Source organism: Microcebus murinus, chromosome 7, assembly GCF_040939455.1.
Source record: "Microcebus murinus isolate Inina chromosome 7, M.murinus_Inina_mat1.0, whole genome shotgun sequence".
NCBI lineage: Eukaryota > Metazoa > Chordata > Mammalia > Primates > Cheirogaleidae > Microcebus > Microcebus murinus.
In genome coordinates this window covers 56,214,918-56,235,056 of record NC_134110.1, presented here as the reverse complement: position 1 = coordinate 56,235,056, position 20,139 = coordinate 56,214,918, and the positions used below count along the sequence as shown (strand labels likewise).

At 34.4% G+C, this 20,139-nt stretch overlaps 1 protein-coding gene across 2 annotated transcripts in view; it reads right to left on the bottom strand.

Annotated features, from left to right (window-relative positions):
* Positions 1-20,139, bottom strand: part of ANGPT1 (angiopoietin 1) — a 233,513-nt gene that overhangs the window by 50,711 nt on the left and 162,663 nt on the right. Inside the window, exons 4-5 of one of the 2 annotated variants that reach the window (XM_012786322.3) lie at positions 18,134-18,366; positions 1,025-1,152 (exon numbers count right to left, since the gene is read on the bottom strand). In XM_012786322.3, coding sequence (XP_012641776.1) covers positions 1,025-1,152; positions 18,134-18,366 — 361 coding nt within the window. The remainder of the gene's footprint in view (positions 1-1,024; positions 1,153-18,133; positions 18,367-20,139) is intronic. The other variant, XM_012786323.3, reaches the window with a different exon arrangement.

Genomic DNA, 20,139 nt, shown 5'->3' with positions numbered 1-20,139 from the left:
TGAGGGAATCAGAGAAGACGTTCCAGAAGCATTTGCACAGGACTCAGAGGAAATGGGGACATGGGACAGTTAATTTAGGTGGGGCAATGAGGGGAGGAAAGTTGTTCCATTCTTCAAGGGTATGTGCATCTTAGGCATCTAAGAGTGTATATATTGAAGAGCAGGGCTCTTGCCTCTCATCCCACTCTCTTTGGCTGTCTAACCTCAAAGTTTCCCATATACCTTGTTTCAAACAGTCTATCGCTACACTTCTACAGTAATTTGTAACTATCTGTGTCATTGCCTGTCTTCATCATTCATATTTATGTCCCCGGTCAGCGACTGACAAATGAATGACATCCACTTAATTGTCTTGAATGAAGGCATGAATGAATGATTTAATGAATAAATGGAGGGAGAAAGTACATAAAAGACATGTGACAGCAGGAAGATAATGTTTGCTTACTTCAAGGTTTACTTTGGGTCTTGTTCAACACACTGATGATCTGATCCTACAACCTACTCTTTTATGTAAGCATGTATTTTATGTAAACATGAAAAGCAAATCCTTTCAAGATCATGAATTAAGATAGGAAATGTTTTTCTCATCCTAACAGGAGCAATGATTCTGCAAATAACTATATGTTCTCTGCTTCCTCCCCACAATATTTGGACTGTGAATGCCCTCTAGGTTCCTGGGACTTTGGAAGACGGCTCCTACCTCTTCCACATATGCTCAAGGTAGATGTAGTGACCTCAACATGTCATCTGTACGAGGCAAACACTTACGAGCAATGGGGCATCCCAGGAATAGCAGAGAATAAATAGAAAAATTTGTGTGAAATAAAAGGTTATAGGGCTTGGGGGATGTCTGTACAATAGGGTTTTCATCCTTTATGGACCTGGGAAACAGAGTGTCTCTGGGAGAAAAGAGTTCAGGCATATATATATTTCCGGTTTAACAAGCTCACAAATCAATCTGATTATCCAGCAATTCAACTAGGATCTGGTTTACATCTTGTAAACAAACACTTCTGGGTTTTACCTTTTTGGGTTCTGGCATATTATTAATATAAATAGTGTAGATTCCACTTTTATTAAAACCAGCTTGATATACATCTGCACAGTCTCTAAATGATTTCTCTTCCTCTCTTTTTCCTCCCTTTAGTAAAACTGCAAAAAAAAAAAAAAGATTGCAATATGTGAATAAGAATATCAGTACCATTAGTACCCAAATGGACCCCAAGCATAGCTAAGCATGTCTTCATTTCCTCCACACAAATGTCATATTGCATTTACTGAAAAATCAATCATAAAGACAATACTAGATTTTGAGGTAACTTAGAAAATTACAAAACTGAAGGAAAAGGCTGTAGAGCAATTTATAACTGAATACTTAATTTTACATCATTTCTTAATTCTTATTTTTCAAAATATCAAGTCAAGGAACAAATGACCTGGTCATGTAATACCTTCAACTGTTAACAATTGCACCAATATTTCTGGCAAAATTTCTAACACATTCTTACCTACATTTCATAGAAAAGTTTTAAAAAAATGCTAAAACACTTTGTGGAGAAGGAAGAGATGAAAATAAATTCAAATGTATGCAATATGGAAGTTTAAAACACTAAAAGTAGGTAGCATTGTTTTTCTGTGGCTTTAGACTAAAGAGCTTTTATTTTTATAAAAAAAAATAAAATAAAAACAAAAAGCAACTCTCAAAATAATTAGATTTGGATAGTTGAGTTTATGACCCAATTTAACTACCAGAAAGAAAATTTAACTGAATTTAAACCATCAGGCAGATGATATACAAATAAAAAAGCAAATGAATAAGACTTAAGTTATATAGGGGGACAAGTTATAGAAAAAGCTAGAAGTCAAGTGGAGAGGAAATTTACTCAGAGGTAGTTCCTACTGAGAAGAACCTTATTTTATTCACTGAGCCTTATCCCTTATTAAGTTCTTATTAATGAAATAAAAATACAAAATGACTCTAATCATTCTTAGCTAAAAATGTGTTACATTTATGAAATATTTATGATTTAGTATTTTCTATTACATATCATTTTAGTAATTGGTTTCATTTAACATTTTTCTAGACATTAAGATTAAGAATATTTTGTAATCTTGCCTTTAAGACATCCTGTTAATAAATATCTGCTTTTAATCACTTGGAGTGAAAATGCATCAAATGAAATCAATGCTTTTAAATTGATTTTAAATGCTCTAAAAATCTAAAATGCTAGCCTAACTTAAATTTTAGTTGCATGATGTTTACTAACTTATAGGTAAGAAGTCTAATCTTTGTGGAAAGAATTGCTATCTCAATATAAATGTTTCAAACTGTAAGAAATACTAAACTATATTTCAAGAAAATGAAATATTTACCTCTGATATGTTGCCATAATAAAAACAGTATTAAGGAATTTAATAAATCATGTTTTTCTATATAGCTCATGTTTGCACTAATGGTTTTAACTAGTTATATTAATAATCACATCCAAACACTACTATCACAATTGCTGTATCAACACAGAATAAATAAACTAATTAGAGGGTTACATGTTCACATGGTAGTGAAGAAGTACTATACAAAATGTATGCAAATAGCAATTTTAAAATGCATATAAAAATGCTTACTAGAAAGCCATGTTTAATGACACTGGACTTATCAATAGACTATATAAACGTATCATTTTCAAAAGCATCAATGCAGCTCACTGGTATTTGCATTTTTTAACTTTATGGACATGGTCTGCTATTTTTCTAAAATGAAACAAACAAGATTCCTAAATTCTAAATACGGGAACTTTTCATCTATTGAAAATTAGAAAATAACAGAATTTAATGCCAAAAAAAAGGGGGGGATGTAAAGAAATATCAACTAAAATTTATGATCCCTTGAGAGGATGAAAAACACAGGAAGATGTGGTCAACAGGAACCCAATGGTAAACCCATTTTTCTCTTTTAGGTGAGAAACTAAGAAAGTCATTTATCTAAGGAGAAAATTCTTCTCTTGTATACACCACTTCCTGCCCTCCCTTTTTAGTTATGAAAAGAGAATACATTCCCTTCTCACTTCTCTGCCACCTCCCCTTCCCTTTTCTTTTCCATTCCAGGAAGATTTGGGTAAAGGGGTTGTGTGTGGGAAAAGGGAAGCTATTTCACACATTTTCAGTAACAGAAAAAAAAAGGAAAAAGTTGGGTATTATCTTATTTTTGTGGAAACTAACAGCATAAATATCTTTTCCAAATCATGTCTACAGATTATATACCTGGGAAAATGGTTTGAGGAGTTTACCATCAAAAGGCACAACTAGTAATATGGTTATACTATTTATGGATTTTTTTGTTGTTAGGGTAACATATCTGACATATATATTTCATTTTCTTGAAATTTAATTTGGTATTTTTTGAAAATGAAATACATTCTTTCCAGGAAAAAATAGTCATTCTTTTTGGAAATACTGGAGTGCTTGTATTAATTACTTATTAATTAGTAAACACATGCTTAAAAATTTGATTCAGGCCACATTTTAGAGTATAAAAGAATTTTGAATCAATTTAAAAACTTTATCCACAGCTTACCTTGGATACATTTATTATATACTGTGGTTTGAAGAAGATCCTCTCTATAAGGGTAGATTGATCTTCAAGATTTTTATTTTTTTTTAATCTATAAAGTTATAAGTTATAAATATTTCTAAGGTGGGTGTGTGAATTAGATAACACAAAGCAGAGTGAATGAAGTATAGTAAGTACTCAAGAAGTAGGAGTTACTATCTTTGCTGTGGTAATGATAATACCATTGTTAATGGAAACATCATATTATTATTTCTTCTTATGGAAGGGACAACAGCAGAGTGTGGAAAGCCAGCCTAGCCAATCTATGTATGGAGTAATGGATGTTGTTTTTTTCATCCTAAAATTCAGACATTGTAACTGACCGGATCCAGGGTAGTGACAGTTGACTGGTTATATTAGAGTCATATTGATCTTTCCTCTCTTTGCCATGTTGGCTAATTGGCTTATTTCATTCATTGACTAAATCAGGTTACATCATTGTTGTTTAAGTTCAAAAGAAACATGTAATCTAATCTTGCTGTATGTTATAATCTTTACCTGAATAATTAAGATTTAAAGATTATTTCAGATGACATGATATATGACATATATACCAACATGGTGGTTGTAGAGGTTTTAACCTTATAATTTTTTACATGACTATTTTCTTTGTGAAGTACTGGAGATTTTTGAAGTTCAATGTCATGCTTAGATATTGTACAAGTGGACACATAGGAAATATTTTAAAAATATAGAAAGACAATGTCAATAATGAATTTTCTGAATATTGCAAGTGTCAGCGCTGGTGATAAAATATTTAGGAGATTTTGAGATTCAATTAGATGAAAGAATCTAGAGGAAAGTGTGGTAAATGACAAGAGACAGATAAAAAAGACTTGATGGAAAGGGGATAAAAGAGGCATTAGCTGGACAGAGCTGGAAGAAACAATCCAGAAATCTGACAGAGGGCTTTGCCTGTCCCTCGAAGTGGTTTAAATTTTTTGTAATAATGGATGATTTAGTCAATTAATCAATGATAATTTAATTTAATGATAATTTAATGAAGGCGTTAATTCATGCTTTCAGTCAATCTTTATTTTGAAAGTTCCTTCTTTGACCACATACTCTTATATTTTCTTCTCTTTTTCTTTAATCCCTAATGAGTTCACCTTTCCTCTGAGAGTCTAGATCCCTGCCATACCTATTCACCCTTTCCTAGCCTTGATCTGAGTCAGGCATTTAATAATGGTCCGGATGACATTCTTGGTGTTCTTCATCCGATGTCCTTTCATCCACAGCCCCTGGATAGGCATTTATTCACTTTCTCAAGCTCATTTCTAGACTGCAAATACTAAGTCATTTCTAATAGATTTTCTATCATATTTCCCACAGAGTGTATTGCACGCCCCTCCACTTTTTGCAAGACTAAAGCCCACGCCTATCTTCTCTCACTCTTTATATATGAGCTTTAGGGTTTACTGTGGAGATCAAAGCCACCTTATGTAAGTCTCCACCACTCCCTCCCTCTACACATATAAGTTGCCTTTGCCTATCTTTCCTCTCACCTTCTGTGTTATTCCCTTTCAACTTAGTCCCTTTTCAACTTCTCTAATTGTCTGTTCTCTTTCATTTTTATTGGTTTCTCTTTCTCTCCTCACCATATAGATGTTCACTAAGATCCCATTCTTGGATCTCTATTCCTTATACATCTGTTCTTTTTGTAAACTATCATGCCTTCAAACTTCTGACAGATTTCTAAGATATAGAAACATTTTAACAGTATATTTTTCCTTCTGTTGACCTCCAAGTCCATATTTCTACTTATCTGTTGGGCAGTCCCTACTGTTACCCCAACTTTCATTTGTTTAATGTTACATCATCTTTCCTTCTAAATCCTGTGTTCTCTCTTTCTCTTGCTGGTCCTACTACCCATCCCTAGTTGTTACCACATAAAAATTAATGAAAGTGTAAATATAAGACAGTTAGACTGAGGCTTTTTCATTGTTCTCCCTGCTTAGTTTGTCCTCTCTTAGTTCACTCCATTCTATGTTAATTAATTCAACAAATATTAACTGACCATCTGCTATTTGCTTCCTAGGCAATGGAGATACAGACATAAGAAAACCCAAACTTGCCCTTAATGTGATCACAGCCTGATGGGAGAAAGGTCTGTTATATCAGTAGAAATTCCATGATAGTTCATGATAGCTATAACCATGATTAGTATCTTCCATCATTTATATCTTCCATGATAGGGAAAAGTCAATTGAAGGTGGCTTAAACAAAGAGATAATTTATTGGATCATGTGACTGAATAATCCTGGGTAGAACTTTTAAGTAAGATATGGTCAGGTTTTAAACAATGTGACCAGGAATTGGTTTCTTTATCTTTCTCTTAATCCACTTATTCTTGGCTCTCTACCTGGTCACAAGATGGCTAGCAGCAGCTTGTAGGGCTCTAATGTAACCAGTTTAAATACAGCACCAAATAGAGAGAATGCAGACAATTGTTATCTTAGAGGTATGGATCAAGTGCTTTGGGAGCATGCAAGGAGAATATCCTCCATCTGCCAGGTGGACTCAGGGACAGATGCCTAGAAGAGCTAACACTTGAAAGAATAAAACATGTAGTAAAGCTTATCTGAGCTATATTTTAACAGCCTGGTATGTCAGTTCAAAGACTTCACCCACACCAGTATCAGCAAATAAATCTAGAAAGTCCTGGGAAGGAATCATTATTCATTCTTTTCTTTAAGTCTTATCTGTACAACTAAATCTTCGTCATCTAAAGAGAAAGAATGGGGGCACAAGCAGGTGTGTGTCTGTCTTTCACCAGCCAACCTTCAGTCAACAAGCAACCTGACACTCCGATGCTACCAGCTGTGGACTTTATCCTGATCTTCCCTTCATTTGCTCAAGAAATTTCAATCCAGATGGTATATCCACCACCAGACCGACTTCAGGGAAGGACCATGAAAGCTGAAGCAGAGGGTCACTTCAATTCAAATGAACCTTCAAGAGAAAACTTCCTGGAATGTGGAATTGGTAATTCTGACTCTCAGCAGCCCTAGCAGAGAATACAAAAGGCAATTAGCCTTGCTACTAGAGACAATATAAAGAAAAAAATCAAAACCCTTGCTCCTATCCATTTCCTAATAAGTTGCTATAAAGAAAATCAGTTCTTCAAACATTCTTTTTAAACCTTACATGTCGCTAATGGTTTATATCTTTCCAGTATTTAGCAAACATCAGAATGCATGTGGATCAGGTTATTTGTTCAAGGATTTTGTGGGATGCTTTGGACCACCATCATTAGGGAAATCATAGCACTAGGAATTAACCTTAAATCGGTGATTTTAACACAACAGATCACTGAAGTTAACTGAGCCTACAGATGAATAAAACAGCATATCTGACAAGGTGAAAATAAGCAAATCATCAATTGATTAGATTTTGTGCTTTTCAGCCAACTCTGAGGGCATTTCATAGAAAGGCCATTTTGAAAACTCTAGAATCCTAATTTATTTGAAAAGACTTTTAGAAGTGTAAGAAGGTAAAAGTTTGTATTTCAAGGGTGTGTAAAAATTAAAAGATTTCCAGGCAGTCCAAGTTTTAATATTTCGTGGATGGGTGTAGGGGTGAGGGAAACTTACCAATGAGTCTATAAATATACATACAAATATGTATAGCTACATAAATATATATAAGCTTTATGCTTATAAATGGAAAATTTCAAGGTTGGTATGTTTTCTTATATAAAACATGTGCATACAAACCTAAATATCTGTGGGTTAATAGCTCAGCATGACTATTTTTAACCTATGAAAATGGCAATCACATATGGCTTTATATGTGTATGTGTCACAGTATAACAAACGAATATTTTCTATTCTTAAATACTTTTAATGTCTTTAGTTAAATAGCTAAAAGTGTCCTTTTTTAAAAAGCTACTATTCATTTTCCCCAAACTCCCTCCAACTCTGATATAGATAAATGCTTGAATATCATTTATCTACTGCATTATTATTTTAATTACAAACTTTTGAAAAAGAACTGTTTCACTCTCATTTAAATTCTTTATATGCACATATTTTACAGATAATCTATAAAATCTTAACTATCATTTTCTTGGTGGAACTATAATAATTGCTGTCATGATAAAATCAACCAACATTAATTGAACACTTACTATGTGCTAAACTCCGAGTTTTGTGTGCCAAGTGTGTTTTACATGCTTCATTTAATCCTCATAAATGTTTATGAGGTAGATTTGTTAATATATCATTTTATGTGAGGAAGTTGAAGATCAGAAATGCTATCTGACTTCACCAAAACTGGTAAGTAGAACTCTCTGACTATAAAATTGAAAATCTTAACTACTTCTTATTGGTCTCTGTTATAAGGTCAAACCCAAATAGAACTCCGATGAGTCATTGGTCACAGAATCCCAAGGAATACTTATCTCAGCTGACAAGGTCACACCCAGGGTCCTGAGTGATTCAGGACAAGTCTTAATTCTGATTGGGTAGAGGCTCTTCTCATGGAAGCGAATGTGTGGGAAAAGTGACAGGAGGTAGAAATGACAAGAAAGAAGTAAAAGCATTGTCACAAGGACAGAAGAGAGGTATCGGCAGTAGAATTGTCTATGAGATGGGAACTCACAACAGAAATGTGAAGCAGTGACAGCCCACAATTTCAAAAGCTAACAGAGGATTAGAAAGTAAGAAGTTCCTGAACAGCCACATTGAGTTTCATGTCCATAGCCTAAAAGTTAAAAGTGACACTGACTCAGGATTTACCCCGATTAATTTGTTTTTGTATTTCAATACAAAATAATTTGTTTGACAATAAGTTATTTATTATATTACTCTTAAAGAACTTATCTATGAAAGTTTCCACTAATGAGCCACTCTTAATTTATAACACAGTATTCAATTTGCTTCAAATAGAAATAGTTCAAATCAGCTTCATTGAAGACTTCCTTTGAGCTGCAAATTTCTGCCCTAATATGACTTCTGCATTCTGCTTAGTAAAATATTTTCCTCTGAGAATACATGGCATTAATTAACAGATTTAATGAAAGATGGTCCAAATTTTTCAAAGTAATTTAGTTTCAAACAAAAGGTAATATACTCACAGCCTGGTTACTTGGTCTAACTTTCTCAGTCATTAGGAGTGATACAAAATCAAGAGATGATATGGAATGACTGATACGAATCATAAAATATATGAGTTTGTCTAGGATACCAGGCAAACTCTTTAAGGTGTGTAGTACTTCTATGTTAAACCATCCTGCAGCAGAGCTGGGACTAGAACTCAGATGTCACATAATTCCTGTTCCTTCTAAACCACCATGCCCCACTCTCTAGATGGCATACATCATAGCTACTCCAAGATACTGGACAGAGAACATCTCAATCTAAATTATAGCTCTAGGAAAATGGGTTGGAGGATTAAGTATGGTTGAGAGTAGGTTTGTGGGTGCTTGTGTGTAAATGAGGCCTAAACAACTGGAAAAACTTCCCTGTAGAATCATCTCCACTTAAAATTAAACCCAAAGTTCAAACTTACTATTCTAAAAGAACTCTGGTTGTGAAGACAGGATATTCACAACTAAAAATAATTATGTATACATGTAAAAACACAAAAAATACACAAATTAAAAGAGGTTTTACTAAATTGATACTATATTTAATAATTTGATTTCACAAATCCATTAAAAAGGTAAGTCATCCTTGGGAGGTCGCCTATTAATATGACTCCTTATCAGAGTTAATCCCACTCAAAATGTGAACACTAGGTACTAGGAGGAGATTCCAGCGTACTTAAAATTAGTTATGATATTGGTACACTGGTTGATAATAAATTTTGAGCTCTCATAGGAAGCTAAAAGTGTTTTGTATCACTAGTTTTAAAGGTTCTTTGCAATTGATTTTTAGAAAAATCTTATGCTAAAAATAAATATTCATTTATATGCACTTAAAGATAAATGTACAGTTGCAATATTTCTCGCATTTTTATCTACTTTTTCTCCCTTCTTATAGTATAAGAAATTTCACAATATTTTCACTCTGTAGTTGATGTGATGCATACTTATTGAATGATGTTAATAAAATGTTTTTTCTTAATTTTTCTCAGAGTAATTATAGGTGTCATTTGGTTCAGTGTAAAGTACCACAGCTTAACCACAACTAATGTCCATTGTTCCATTTTGTTCCTGGATTTAGAAAATATCTGTTGAATTTGACATGAGTGTGTATGAGTACAGAAAATGACTTAGTTGAAAGTCTATTTAAACTATGTGTGCTTCTTTGCTTTTGCCAAGCAGTCAGTGAAAGCACAAGAGAAGAAGAGATGAAATTTGTTCATAGTAATTTTGGAACATCAAGGAAACACTTTTTTTTTGTGGCCTTTCATCCTGGTAACTTCCAGGCCCAGCTGGAACCAGGAGATATCCCTTTTCAGCTAGTTCATCTTGTTTCTGAAGTTGAAACTGTAATTCCAAAAGAGAATTAACCACAAAATTTCAAATCTCCCCCAAAAGATGTGGTTTAGAAATAGTTCATGGGAGAGGTCAAGGACTGTATTATTTTTGATTTTGTTATCATTAGTTTGGCTGTCCACTATTCACACAATTTTTTTAACAGAAATTACAACTTTTCAAAAAGCAGATAACATGCTCCATCAAAAAGGAGAAATATACCATTTCCAAAAATAAACAGTCACTTTTGCCTTAAGCTGTTGGGTTTTATGAAAGGAAGTGCAAGATAGTGTGGTTCATTTTAAGGAAATTGTAAATGTTTGACATATAATTTTCTGTCAAGATAAAGCATTTCCCTCATTAAACGGGAATAAGTACTCACTGTAGTGTTCAGTGGATGACTTCCTGTATTTTTCTTTTTCCTTCTACCTAATGTTAAATTGTGCATTACAAGTAGTCAATGAAAAACCAAGTTATTTCCCCCAGTCAATGAAAATGGCATTTTCTATTTTTATCATTGTTTATATGAGTGACATTCAAACAGTTTTAATTTCCTCCGATCTCGTGTGATGTTTTTAGAGTCATTCTTAACTCAAGGGACTTGCAGTTCAAACGATCTCATCCCTTAACTGAATGATTTACTTCACAAACTCAATAGACACTGCACGGGAGGTAAATTCCTTTCAGATGGTAGAATTATTCTGAGAACAGAGCCAAATGACTCCTCAGCACTGAGAAGGAAGCAAATGCCTCATTTCCCCTTTTAAGAAGGCCAGGGGCCCCAAAATAATGATCAAATGTTCCATACCACTGAAATCAGCCTCTGGGAAAGACACTTTAGCTCAAATAATATAGAGCCTTTAAAAATTTACAGTATCATTATGTTTTTCAAATGATGTGATTTAATTTTAGAAAAAGAACTTCCTAAAAGCTCCTATCAGTTGAAATTTGTACTTCTTATCAGAAAACTAAGTACATAAATGTGTTCATGTTTTTCATTCTTTAAGTTTCCTCTATGCTACGTGCCTCTCTACCTAAAAATGGTTATCTGTCAAGTTTCTTGAGTGTGGGTATATAATGATTTCTGTGTTTTATTTATCTCACTCATTTTTGTCTTTGACATGTTCAATTAAACCATGTAGTTTACTAAAACTCTGCCTACAAAAGCTCACATCCCAGTTCCAAAATTCACTTTTCACTCTTCTTTTTACTTGACAGTTATGCTTACTTGCCACTGAAAAGAACACCTTTCATAATAGACTTGTTTCCCTTTCATAACACTGCTCACTACTGTTTTCCCCAAATTCTGTGCTTTTCTTTTGGTCTCCTGTTTTTGTACTCTGTCCCTTAAAAAACTCCCGATTTTCTGTGTTCAATTTTATACTCATTACTTCATACAGTGAATGGGCTCATAACTTTAGTATGTAAATTCTCTGAAATTATATGCAAACATGTGCCTGTGTCCTTGCACTGTGGAGCTGGAGTGAGTGAGAGGACAGAGAACACACTTTGCATCAGATTTCCTAATAGATTGTGACCCCTAAAAGATAAGAGTCATTGCTTTCTATGCACCTTCAATGATTTTATCACTTAGCTCCAATGAGGACACATCAGTCTGTGTGGTCGTGGATTTCTCTATTTCTCTGCCTACCAGACTCTGTTCCCATAGGCACCTCAGTCAAAATGTCTAAACTAAACTCATTACCCTTCTCCCTTAAACCTAATTCTCCTCCTATGGTGCTGATTTTAAAGAATTTCATCAACACTTCTTCACTTATTTAACCCAGACATGTGAAAGTTATGTTTGATTCTATAAGGATGTCACTAATTTCTTATTGATTCTAAATTTTCTATTTTTACAAATTTCTTCTACTTACCTTTCTATTTGCCTCTGTTTAATTTTGACCTTTATTATTTCTTTCAGAGGAGATCACTTTGAGAATTTGATGAAACCATCAATTCTACCTTCCCCTCTCAACAGAGTACAGTGGGTAATATGCAGTCTCTAAAACCAGACTTTCTGGGTTGAAATCTCAGCTTGCTCACTTGCTAGCAGTGTGATATTTAAAAATTATTTATCTCTTTGTCTTAGTTTCTTTACCTTTAATATAAGGTTAATAGCAGCACCTATATTATAGGGCTGTTACTAGAATTAAGTGAGTTAATATACAGAAAGAGCTTAAAAGACTGGCTTGTGCTAAATATTTGCTAATATTATAATAATATCAAAAACACCCATCTGGTCTCCCTGTTTTCAGGCTTGTCAACTTTTTAGTACATTTTTTCTAAATTGTCACTGGGGACATTTTTTATATGCAAACATAACCATTGTCCTTATATATTGCTTTAAGGGAAACGATGTGGGCTTCTTTGAACTCCCTCAGTTTACCACTCTATCCTCCTCTTTCACTATTCTCTTGCCCTTGATTGTGAGATTTAGGCTATGGATCTAATGCATCCTACCCTCCTCCCATGCTCCCACGGCTTCTGGCAAATGTACATGTTATTTGCACTCACTGGGGCATTCTCCACTTGCTTCATTTTGAAGCCTTAGCCCTCACCTCCCCATGAGAGGCAACCTATGTTTTAATTCTGAAATCAGTATTTTCCAACTATGTAACCTTGGGCAAGTTCTTAACTTCTGTATAAAGGTTATAAAATTAATCTAGACATATTAATAGTAGCTCCCTCATACTATTGTGTGGACTAAGTTGGCACACATAAAGCTTAAGCAAGCTAGAGCCATAAGAAACATTCAATAGCCGGTCCACTGCCTGTGAGGACCTGGGCGGCACAGCGGGAGGTAAGCGGCAGGTGAGTGAGCAAAGCTTCATCTGTATTCACAGCTAGTCTCCATCGCTGGCATCATCACCTGAGCTCCACTTCCCATCAGATCAGCGATGGCATTAGATTCTCATAGGAGCGAACTGCGCATGCGACAGATCTACCTGGGTTGTCCACTCCTTATGAGAATCTAATGCCTGGTGAGCTGAGGTGGAGCTGAGGTGGTGATGCTAGTGCTGGGGAGCGGCTGCAAGTACAGATTATCATGAGCAGAGAGGTTTGACTGCACAGTAAATGTAACGCACTTGAATCATCCCCAAACCATCCCCGCCCCCACGTCTCCCGGCTGCCTCAGTACATAGAAAAATTGTCTTCCATGAAACTGGTCCTTGGTGCAAAAAAGGTTGGGGACCTCTGCTAAAGACTTTACAGATGCTGGATTCTGCCCCCATCCTTCTGTCTCTGCCATGATTTTAATATTCCTCCTGTGTGCTTTGCTGTGGCCCAGGTACCCTGGGCTCACTTCTAGCCAAGAATTCTTGAAAATAATTGTTTATCTGTTCCTTTTTCTACCAAACTCTAGGTTCCTTAAAGCCACAGACTAAAATATATCTTTTATTCTTCTCAGTGGTCTGAACAACATTTGGCACATCATAGAAACTTCTCAAGTCTTTGTTAAATAAAAGTGGATAAACATCCTTATCCCCAGAAGAGAATCTGAAATGGACAGTTGTTACAAAGCTATATTTTGAATGAACAGATAAATTTATGAATCACATCTTAGTACAGCAGATACATGGTCCACGCTGATTTGGACAGTGAGACAATTAACCTGTGCAATTTTATGATGGCCCTAAATACTATATGTTTCTTTTCTCTCTTTTTTTTTTGCATGCTTTGTTGGTAATTAAATTCTCAATCACATAATATGATGTTTTCCACATGTGTGTTCAACATGTGATGACATTTTAACCACCACTGTACACATATGACTAGTGAATGTTTGACAGTCTCACTACCTGATTACCCTCCCCCAAAGAATTTTAAACTTTGTTTCTATGCCATTATCAGTGCAAACTATTTAATTCTGGTAGCTATTTAATTTTGGCAATTTGGATTTGCCAAAAACATGAAGCAATCATCTAAGCTTTGGCACCGTGATAACATTCAGGGCAATATTTCTTTAGTGGGTAATGTTTCTAAGAATAAATGTGACCAAATGTTTGCAGACAAAGGTTAGACAAAAATAAATGTGTTACCCAGAAGCCTTACAAAAGGGATGTAATTCAGTTTGCAATGAGTATTTGCCTAAGACACCACTATTGTGTGTTTTTTTTATTTCAGCATATTATGGGGGTACAAATGTTAAGGTTATGTATATTGCCCATGCCCCCCCTTCCCCCCAAGACACCACTATTATCTATTTGGAACAAGGACAGGAAAATTTGGTGAATTATTTCAGAAAATGTGTTTATCAGTTGTACTTAGCTTAAATGTATCTCATGACATCAAATGTTTTAGTAGAAAAAGTGTGTAAAACTAAACAAACACACTCCCTACATGCAAAGATAGATTTACAGTTCTTGGGCCAAACAAATACTTGGGGAAAGGATACAATTCTAGTGAACACTTCTGAGGAATTCTTAATCATATAACTTTAATGCATTATAAGCACCTTAGAAGGCATTAAAATAAAAACTACAATTTTTGATAATTTACTATGTATAACATACATGCATGTGTATATGTCATATATGGCATACATACTATATATATTTGTATCAGGTCCTATTTTTTTTTTTTTTTGAGACAGAGTCTCGCTTTCTTGCCTAGGCTAGAGTGAGTGCCGTGGTGTCAGCCTCGCTCACAGCAACCTCAAACTCCTGGGCTCAAGCGATCCTCCTGCCTCAGCCTCCCGAGTAGCTGGGACTACAGGCATGCGCCACCATGCCCGGCTGATTTTTATATTATATACATTAGTTGGCCAATTAATTTCTTTCTATTTTTATGGTAGAGACGAGGTCTCGCTCAGGCTGGTTTTGAACTCCTGACCTCGAGCAATCCGCCCGCCTCGGCCTCCCAGAGTGCTAGGATTACAGGCGTGAGCCACCGCGCCCGGCCTCAGGTCCTATTTTTAATTTTATTCTTATTGGCAAATAATAATTGTATATATTTATGGGGCAAAATGTGATATGTCAATACATGTATACATTGCAGAATTATCAAATCAGGCCAGTTAACATATTCATTACCTGACATACTTGTCATTTCTTTGTGATGAGAACATTTAAAATCCACTCTTTTGGCAACATTGAACTATAACAATTGATAAGTACAAGGTGTATATATTTATGGTGTACCACATATGGTGTGCTATTATGATCCCATTTTAGGGATTTGAAAACTGAGGCTGGAAAAAAGCTGTTTGGATAACTGTCAACAGTTAAACATTCTAGTGCATTGTATTTAGACATTTTCTGAGAAAGAATTTTGCTTATAGATAGCATTTAATAAATGTGTGTTTGGAAAGAAGGCACTAAAGTTTAATGAGTCAAATGTGTCCTCAGCATTGTGCTCTTTGCTTTTATATTGAGCATCTAAATTAATTCCCTAACATGGTAAAGTAGACACAATTATCCTAACTTTATAAATGATTAGACAGGTTCATAAAGGTTAAATTCGTTGCCAATGACAAGGGAAACTCACGAAAAATTTCTTCTCTTGCCTTGTAGTATTACATTCAGACTCTCTCCACAAATGATTGGGTCAGATTGAAGCCAGAAGACCTTTGGGGTTAACTAAAATTTTTGGCTTTTTGGATTAGGAAAGAACTCATTATGTTTTTGAAGATTTCACAGATGATATCTATTTGAGCCTTTAAAATATACATTTCTAACAATTGGATGCATTTCTTATAGTGTATAGATTTTGGGATATTTGCATATAAATGAATGTAAAAGTAAAATATTTATATATAATTCTTTGATAAATAGTAAATTCATATGATAAATACATTCTTGGTCATAAAGCAGAGAAAGGTTTTACCTATGTGTTTTGAAATTAAAATAAAAGTTCATTTTATTAATTGATATTTAATCCAGTATTATGCTAGTAGCCATTTAAATTTTGAAATTTACAATAACTGAAGACTACTATGGCTCCAGTGGAAATAAAAATACTCAGAGAATTAAAATCTTGATAGAAACCTTATGAAAGCCACTTTCCATTTTTTATCTGAGTCCTAAAATAACTAAATATTTAGTTAGAATACTTAACTCTGAGATTTAGGAAAAAAAAGTAACAAGAAGCAAATGAAATCTATAGTTATAAGAGTGCAGAACTTATTGGAAAGTTGGGCAATTATCTTACATTAGGATTACAAATCCTGTAGTTAAATCAGGATTTATTTTAGGATTGTATCATTCAAGAGAAAATAGGTGTCTAGAGGCCTGGAGTATTAGCCAAATTCAGTCTCTATGATTATTATTTCTATTTTTTGAATATGTTACATCATAGACTAGACACAGTTACTTTTCTCACTTCCTAAGTGAATATTAAGTGTATCAATCATGCTTGCCATCATAATTTTCCAATAAATGTTTCTTGAATTTAACAGATGGTTTGCTTGCCTAATATTGTACCCAAACTCCAAACCTAGCCAAGACATTTAATTTTAAAGCCCCCCATTCCTCTAAAAGCTTAAAGACATATTTATTATACAAATACTCAGAAAGGAAGTTAAATTATGATAAGTACGCAGACATATGAGCTCTGTGAGAATCACCAGGGCTTGACGGCTCTAAAATCATGAAAAAAACACTACTCAACTCCATGTGCTTTAAGTCTCATGATGATAAGAAAAATGTGTTTTCAATCTTTTCCCAAATGGATTCAGTGCAATATGAGAATAGATATGTCTCATATTAATACTTAATTTTTAAATACTCATGAGCTCTATTAAAATTTTCTGGCAAAATCCTACCATGCTTTCCTTCCAGTGGACTCTAACTCAAGGTTTTGGCAGACTCTGACTGATTAGCAGGTTTTTTCCTTCCCAATCACATTACTGAGCACACCCAAATGGAGCTCTGGGAGTTCACTGTTTAAAAAATATTGCTTTACAAAGTATATTAAAGGCTCATTTAGACTATCTAAAGGAGATATAACTCAAGGTAATGGAGTGTAATAGAGAAATTTGAAAGGTCTTTAAAACAAGATCACTTAATATGGAGTTATCCTCTATATTCATATCTATACATGTAAGTATGAAATTGAGCTAATTTTTCTTGTAGCTCAACTCCACTATTAAATTAAAGGAGCCTCCATATGTATACATTGCATATGCACACTAAGACATTTCATGGTCACACCAGTCACAGTTTAATGACAACAATAACTTTCAGATGTAAGTGGTATTCTCCACCATTTACAATTCCGTCTTCACTCAGAGCAAGGTCAATTATAGAGTAGAACTATGGAAGATGACCTCAAGCTACAAACTTTGAAAAGCTATACTGAGACTCAGGAAGGGTTCTACATGAAGTGGACTGGTACACACAGAGGAACCCATTCGATAATTGTTGGGCGGATGGATAGGTAGACAGATGGATGTCTTCTAAAGAGATACAGACTTGCAGATATTTTCTATGGTTAAATGGCTCCAGACGTTTTAGTGACATCAAAATTTTATAATTTCCACTGTCACAAAGACACCCCAGAATAAATGTGCCTAGAAATATCTGTTAAATCTTCCCTGCACAGGACTAAGCACAAGTGATCTTAATAAATATTTTTAGTAACAATGATATTTTCTCACTCATAGTAGTTATTGGGAACAGTATGTCCTCTTCTCTGCAAGCAATAATTTCCTTCCCTTGCCCACCCCCCAAAAAGAAATAATAAATATTAGTTTTAATATGGGAATCCCCCTGAAATTCTCACTGACACTCTGAAGTAATCTTTAATACTGGCTCATTTCTGTCCTATATAGTTAAGTGTCTAACATCATAATACCCAATATTTATCCATGATAGTATAATGGATTTTATCTAATGTTAAAAGAAGAAATTAAAAAGCTCTTTTAAAAAGATACTGTGGATTCATAAATTCAAGCTATGAATACATTCTCTGAAGTTAGAAACATGAGACAATTGTCATGAAACTTCATGAATGCTTCTAAGAATGAAGTTCTTCTGCTGTTTTTACACAGCAATCAATGCAATCTAGAAAGTTGCATTGAGTATCTACTTTCTCATATGAAATAAAATATTTCATATGTTGAAATAAAATCAACACCAAAGTGAGGAAGAAATTCTTACCACCTTCTTTAGTGCAAAGGTTGACAAGGTTGTGGACTGTGTCCATCAGTTCCAGCTGCTGCTTCTGAAGGACACTGTTGTTGGTGGTGGCTCTGTTTAATTGTTTCTCCAGCTCCTGGATTATGTATGTTTGACGAATAACCAAGCCTTGAAGGTTCTCTTTCTCTTCCTTTAATGTGTCCAACTCTTCCTTGTGCTTTCCCTCCATTTCTAAGATTTTGTGTTCTAATAAACTACAAGGAAGTGAAAGTAAGATTTAGTTTTGAGAATGCTATACCAAAAAAAAAAAAACCCACTAAAATCCTTACAATTCAATTAGTACCTAAATTTACTTAAGATTAGAGATTTTAATGAGATATTTCACCATAAAAATATTTTTAAGCGAGAGACTCAAGAATACATATATTTTTAAAATAAAGATTATATATAAAACATATCAAATGAAAAATCATTAAACCAGATATTGTCAGAGTAATGTTTGCTTTCTAATTATAATTTATTTCCTTGGGTGTATTTTTTACCTAGAGTTGCTGACTTAGATAGACCCAAATAGTTACTGTCTGGAGAAGTTATAGTTCAACTTTCATTAAGGAAATAAGTCCAATAAGAAACACTGATTAAATCTTACAGTGGTTCTGTGGGATCAAGAATGGTATATTGACACAGAAAACACAGACCAGAAAGTAACCTACCTAAAGTCACAATGAATTCTTGAGATTTTGATACCTGGTCCTGTATCATAATCACTAGCTTACTTTATTTCTCAATTTAAGCTCCAGGATGAGCCATAATGACACCATAAGTTCCCAAATCACTACACAAATAGTTAAGAAAAATAAGGCTCCACTGGGCTGGTGGCATGATCTTATGCAAAGACTTGAGATGCTTTGCTCAGAGTGTTACAATCTTCCACTCAGGACCTTTCTTTTCTCTGAGCTCTTGAAAGAATACTCCCTTTGTATATTGCACATTAAAAATGATAGACAATGCAGAAGCACTCTTGGATCCTAGCAACTGACTGGAAATAAAAAGCATTTACATTTTATAGTGTATCTAATATACTAGTATTCCTCAGGGGAAAGGCTTATTTAGTTTTCTTAGTTCTGTTTTCAGAAGGTTCAACCATTTCCTTAGTTTACAAGGTGTTATTCAAATACAACATACCGGAATGGGCACTTAATTTACCTTGGAGAAATATAGCACTGAATCATTACTATAAGTTTTCAAAAAGGGGACACTAGGGAGTGTTTTAAATTCAATACTTAAATAATAAAATAAAGTGTGTTGAAAAAGCCACATTTTTCAACTCCATGTACTAGGGGACCATCTCTAATAACTGATTGTCTTTTATACGGGTTAAGAAGTATGGGGATAACTGCTCTTGGGCACTCCAGACCTGTGCCAATAAACCTGTCCTGCAAGCATATGGCAGGAAAGTTGCCTGTGAAGCCAAGCCTTAAAAATACCTGGATACTTCTATAAATAAGACCTTACTAATTTACAACACCTTTGGTAGTGTGCCCAGATTCACATATGAAAATTTCACATTGAGACCTGTTAGAGGAAGCTCTGTGGCTTCTGCAAGATAAGAAAAGCCACCTTTCTGTTTTGAATTGCCTTCATTCTACTGGGCACCAATAGAGAAAGGAGCCCTGCCCTGTACTGATCACAAAGCAAACCCAATTACAGTTTATAGATCTTGGGTATAGTGACTGAGGGAAACTGTGATGGTCACTTACATTTAAAAAAAAAAAATTTTGGAGATGAACTTAGGCAAGGAAATGAAAATAAGATGAAAGACAATATCTCTAAGGAGTGGGTATGACTCACCATCTTTTAGTAATTTTCCTGTGCCAATAACCTGTTGCTGTTGGAGAAGTTCATGGTAAAACAAAAACAAAAACAAAAAACAACTTCTCTGTTGTCTCTATTGGGTAAAAGTTTCAAACCATCTACTGGTTAACTGGTTAGTGTATTTGCTGTGCATGTCAAAGGAGGTTTTCTCA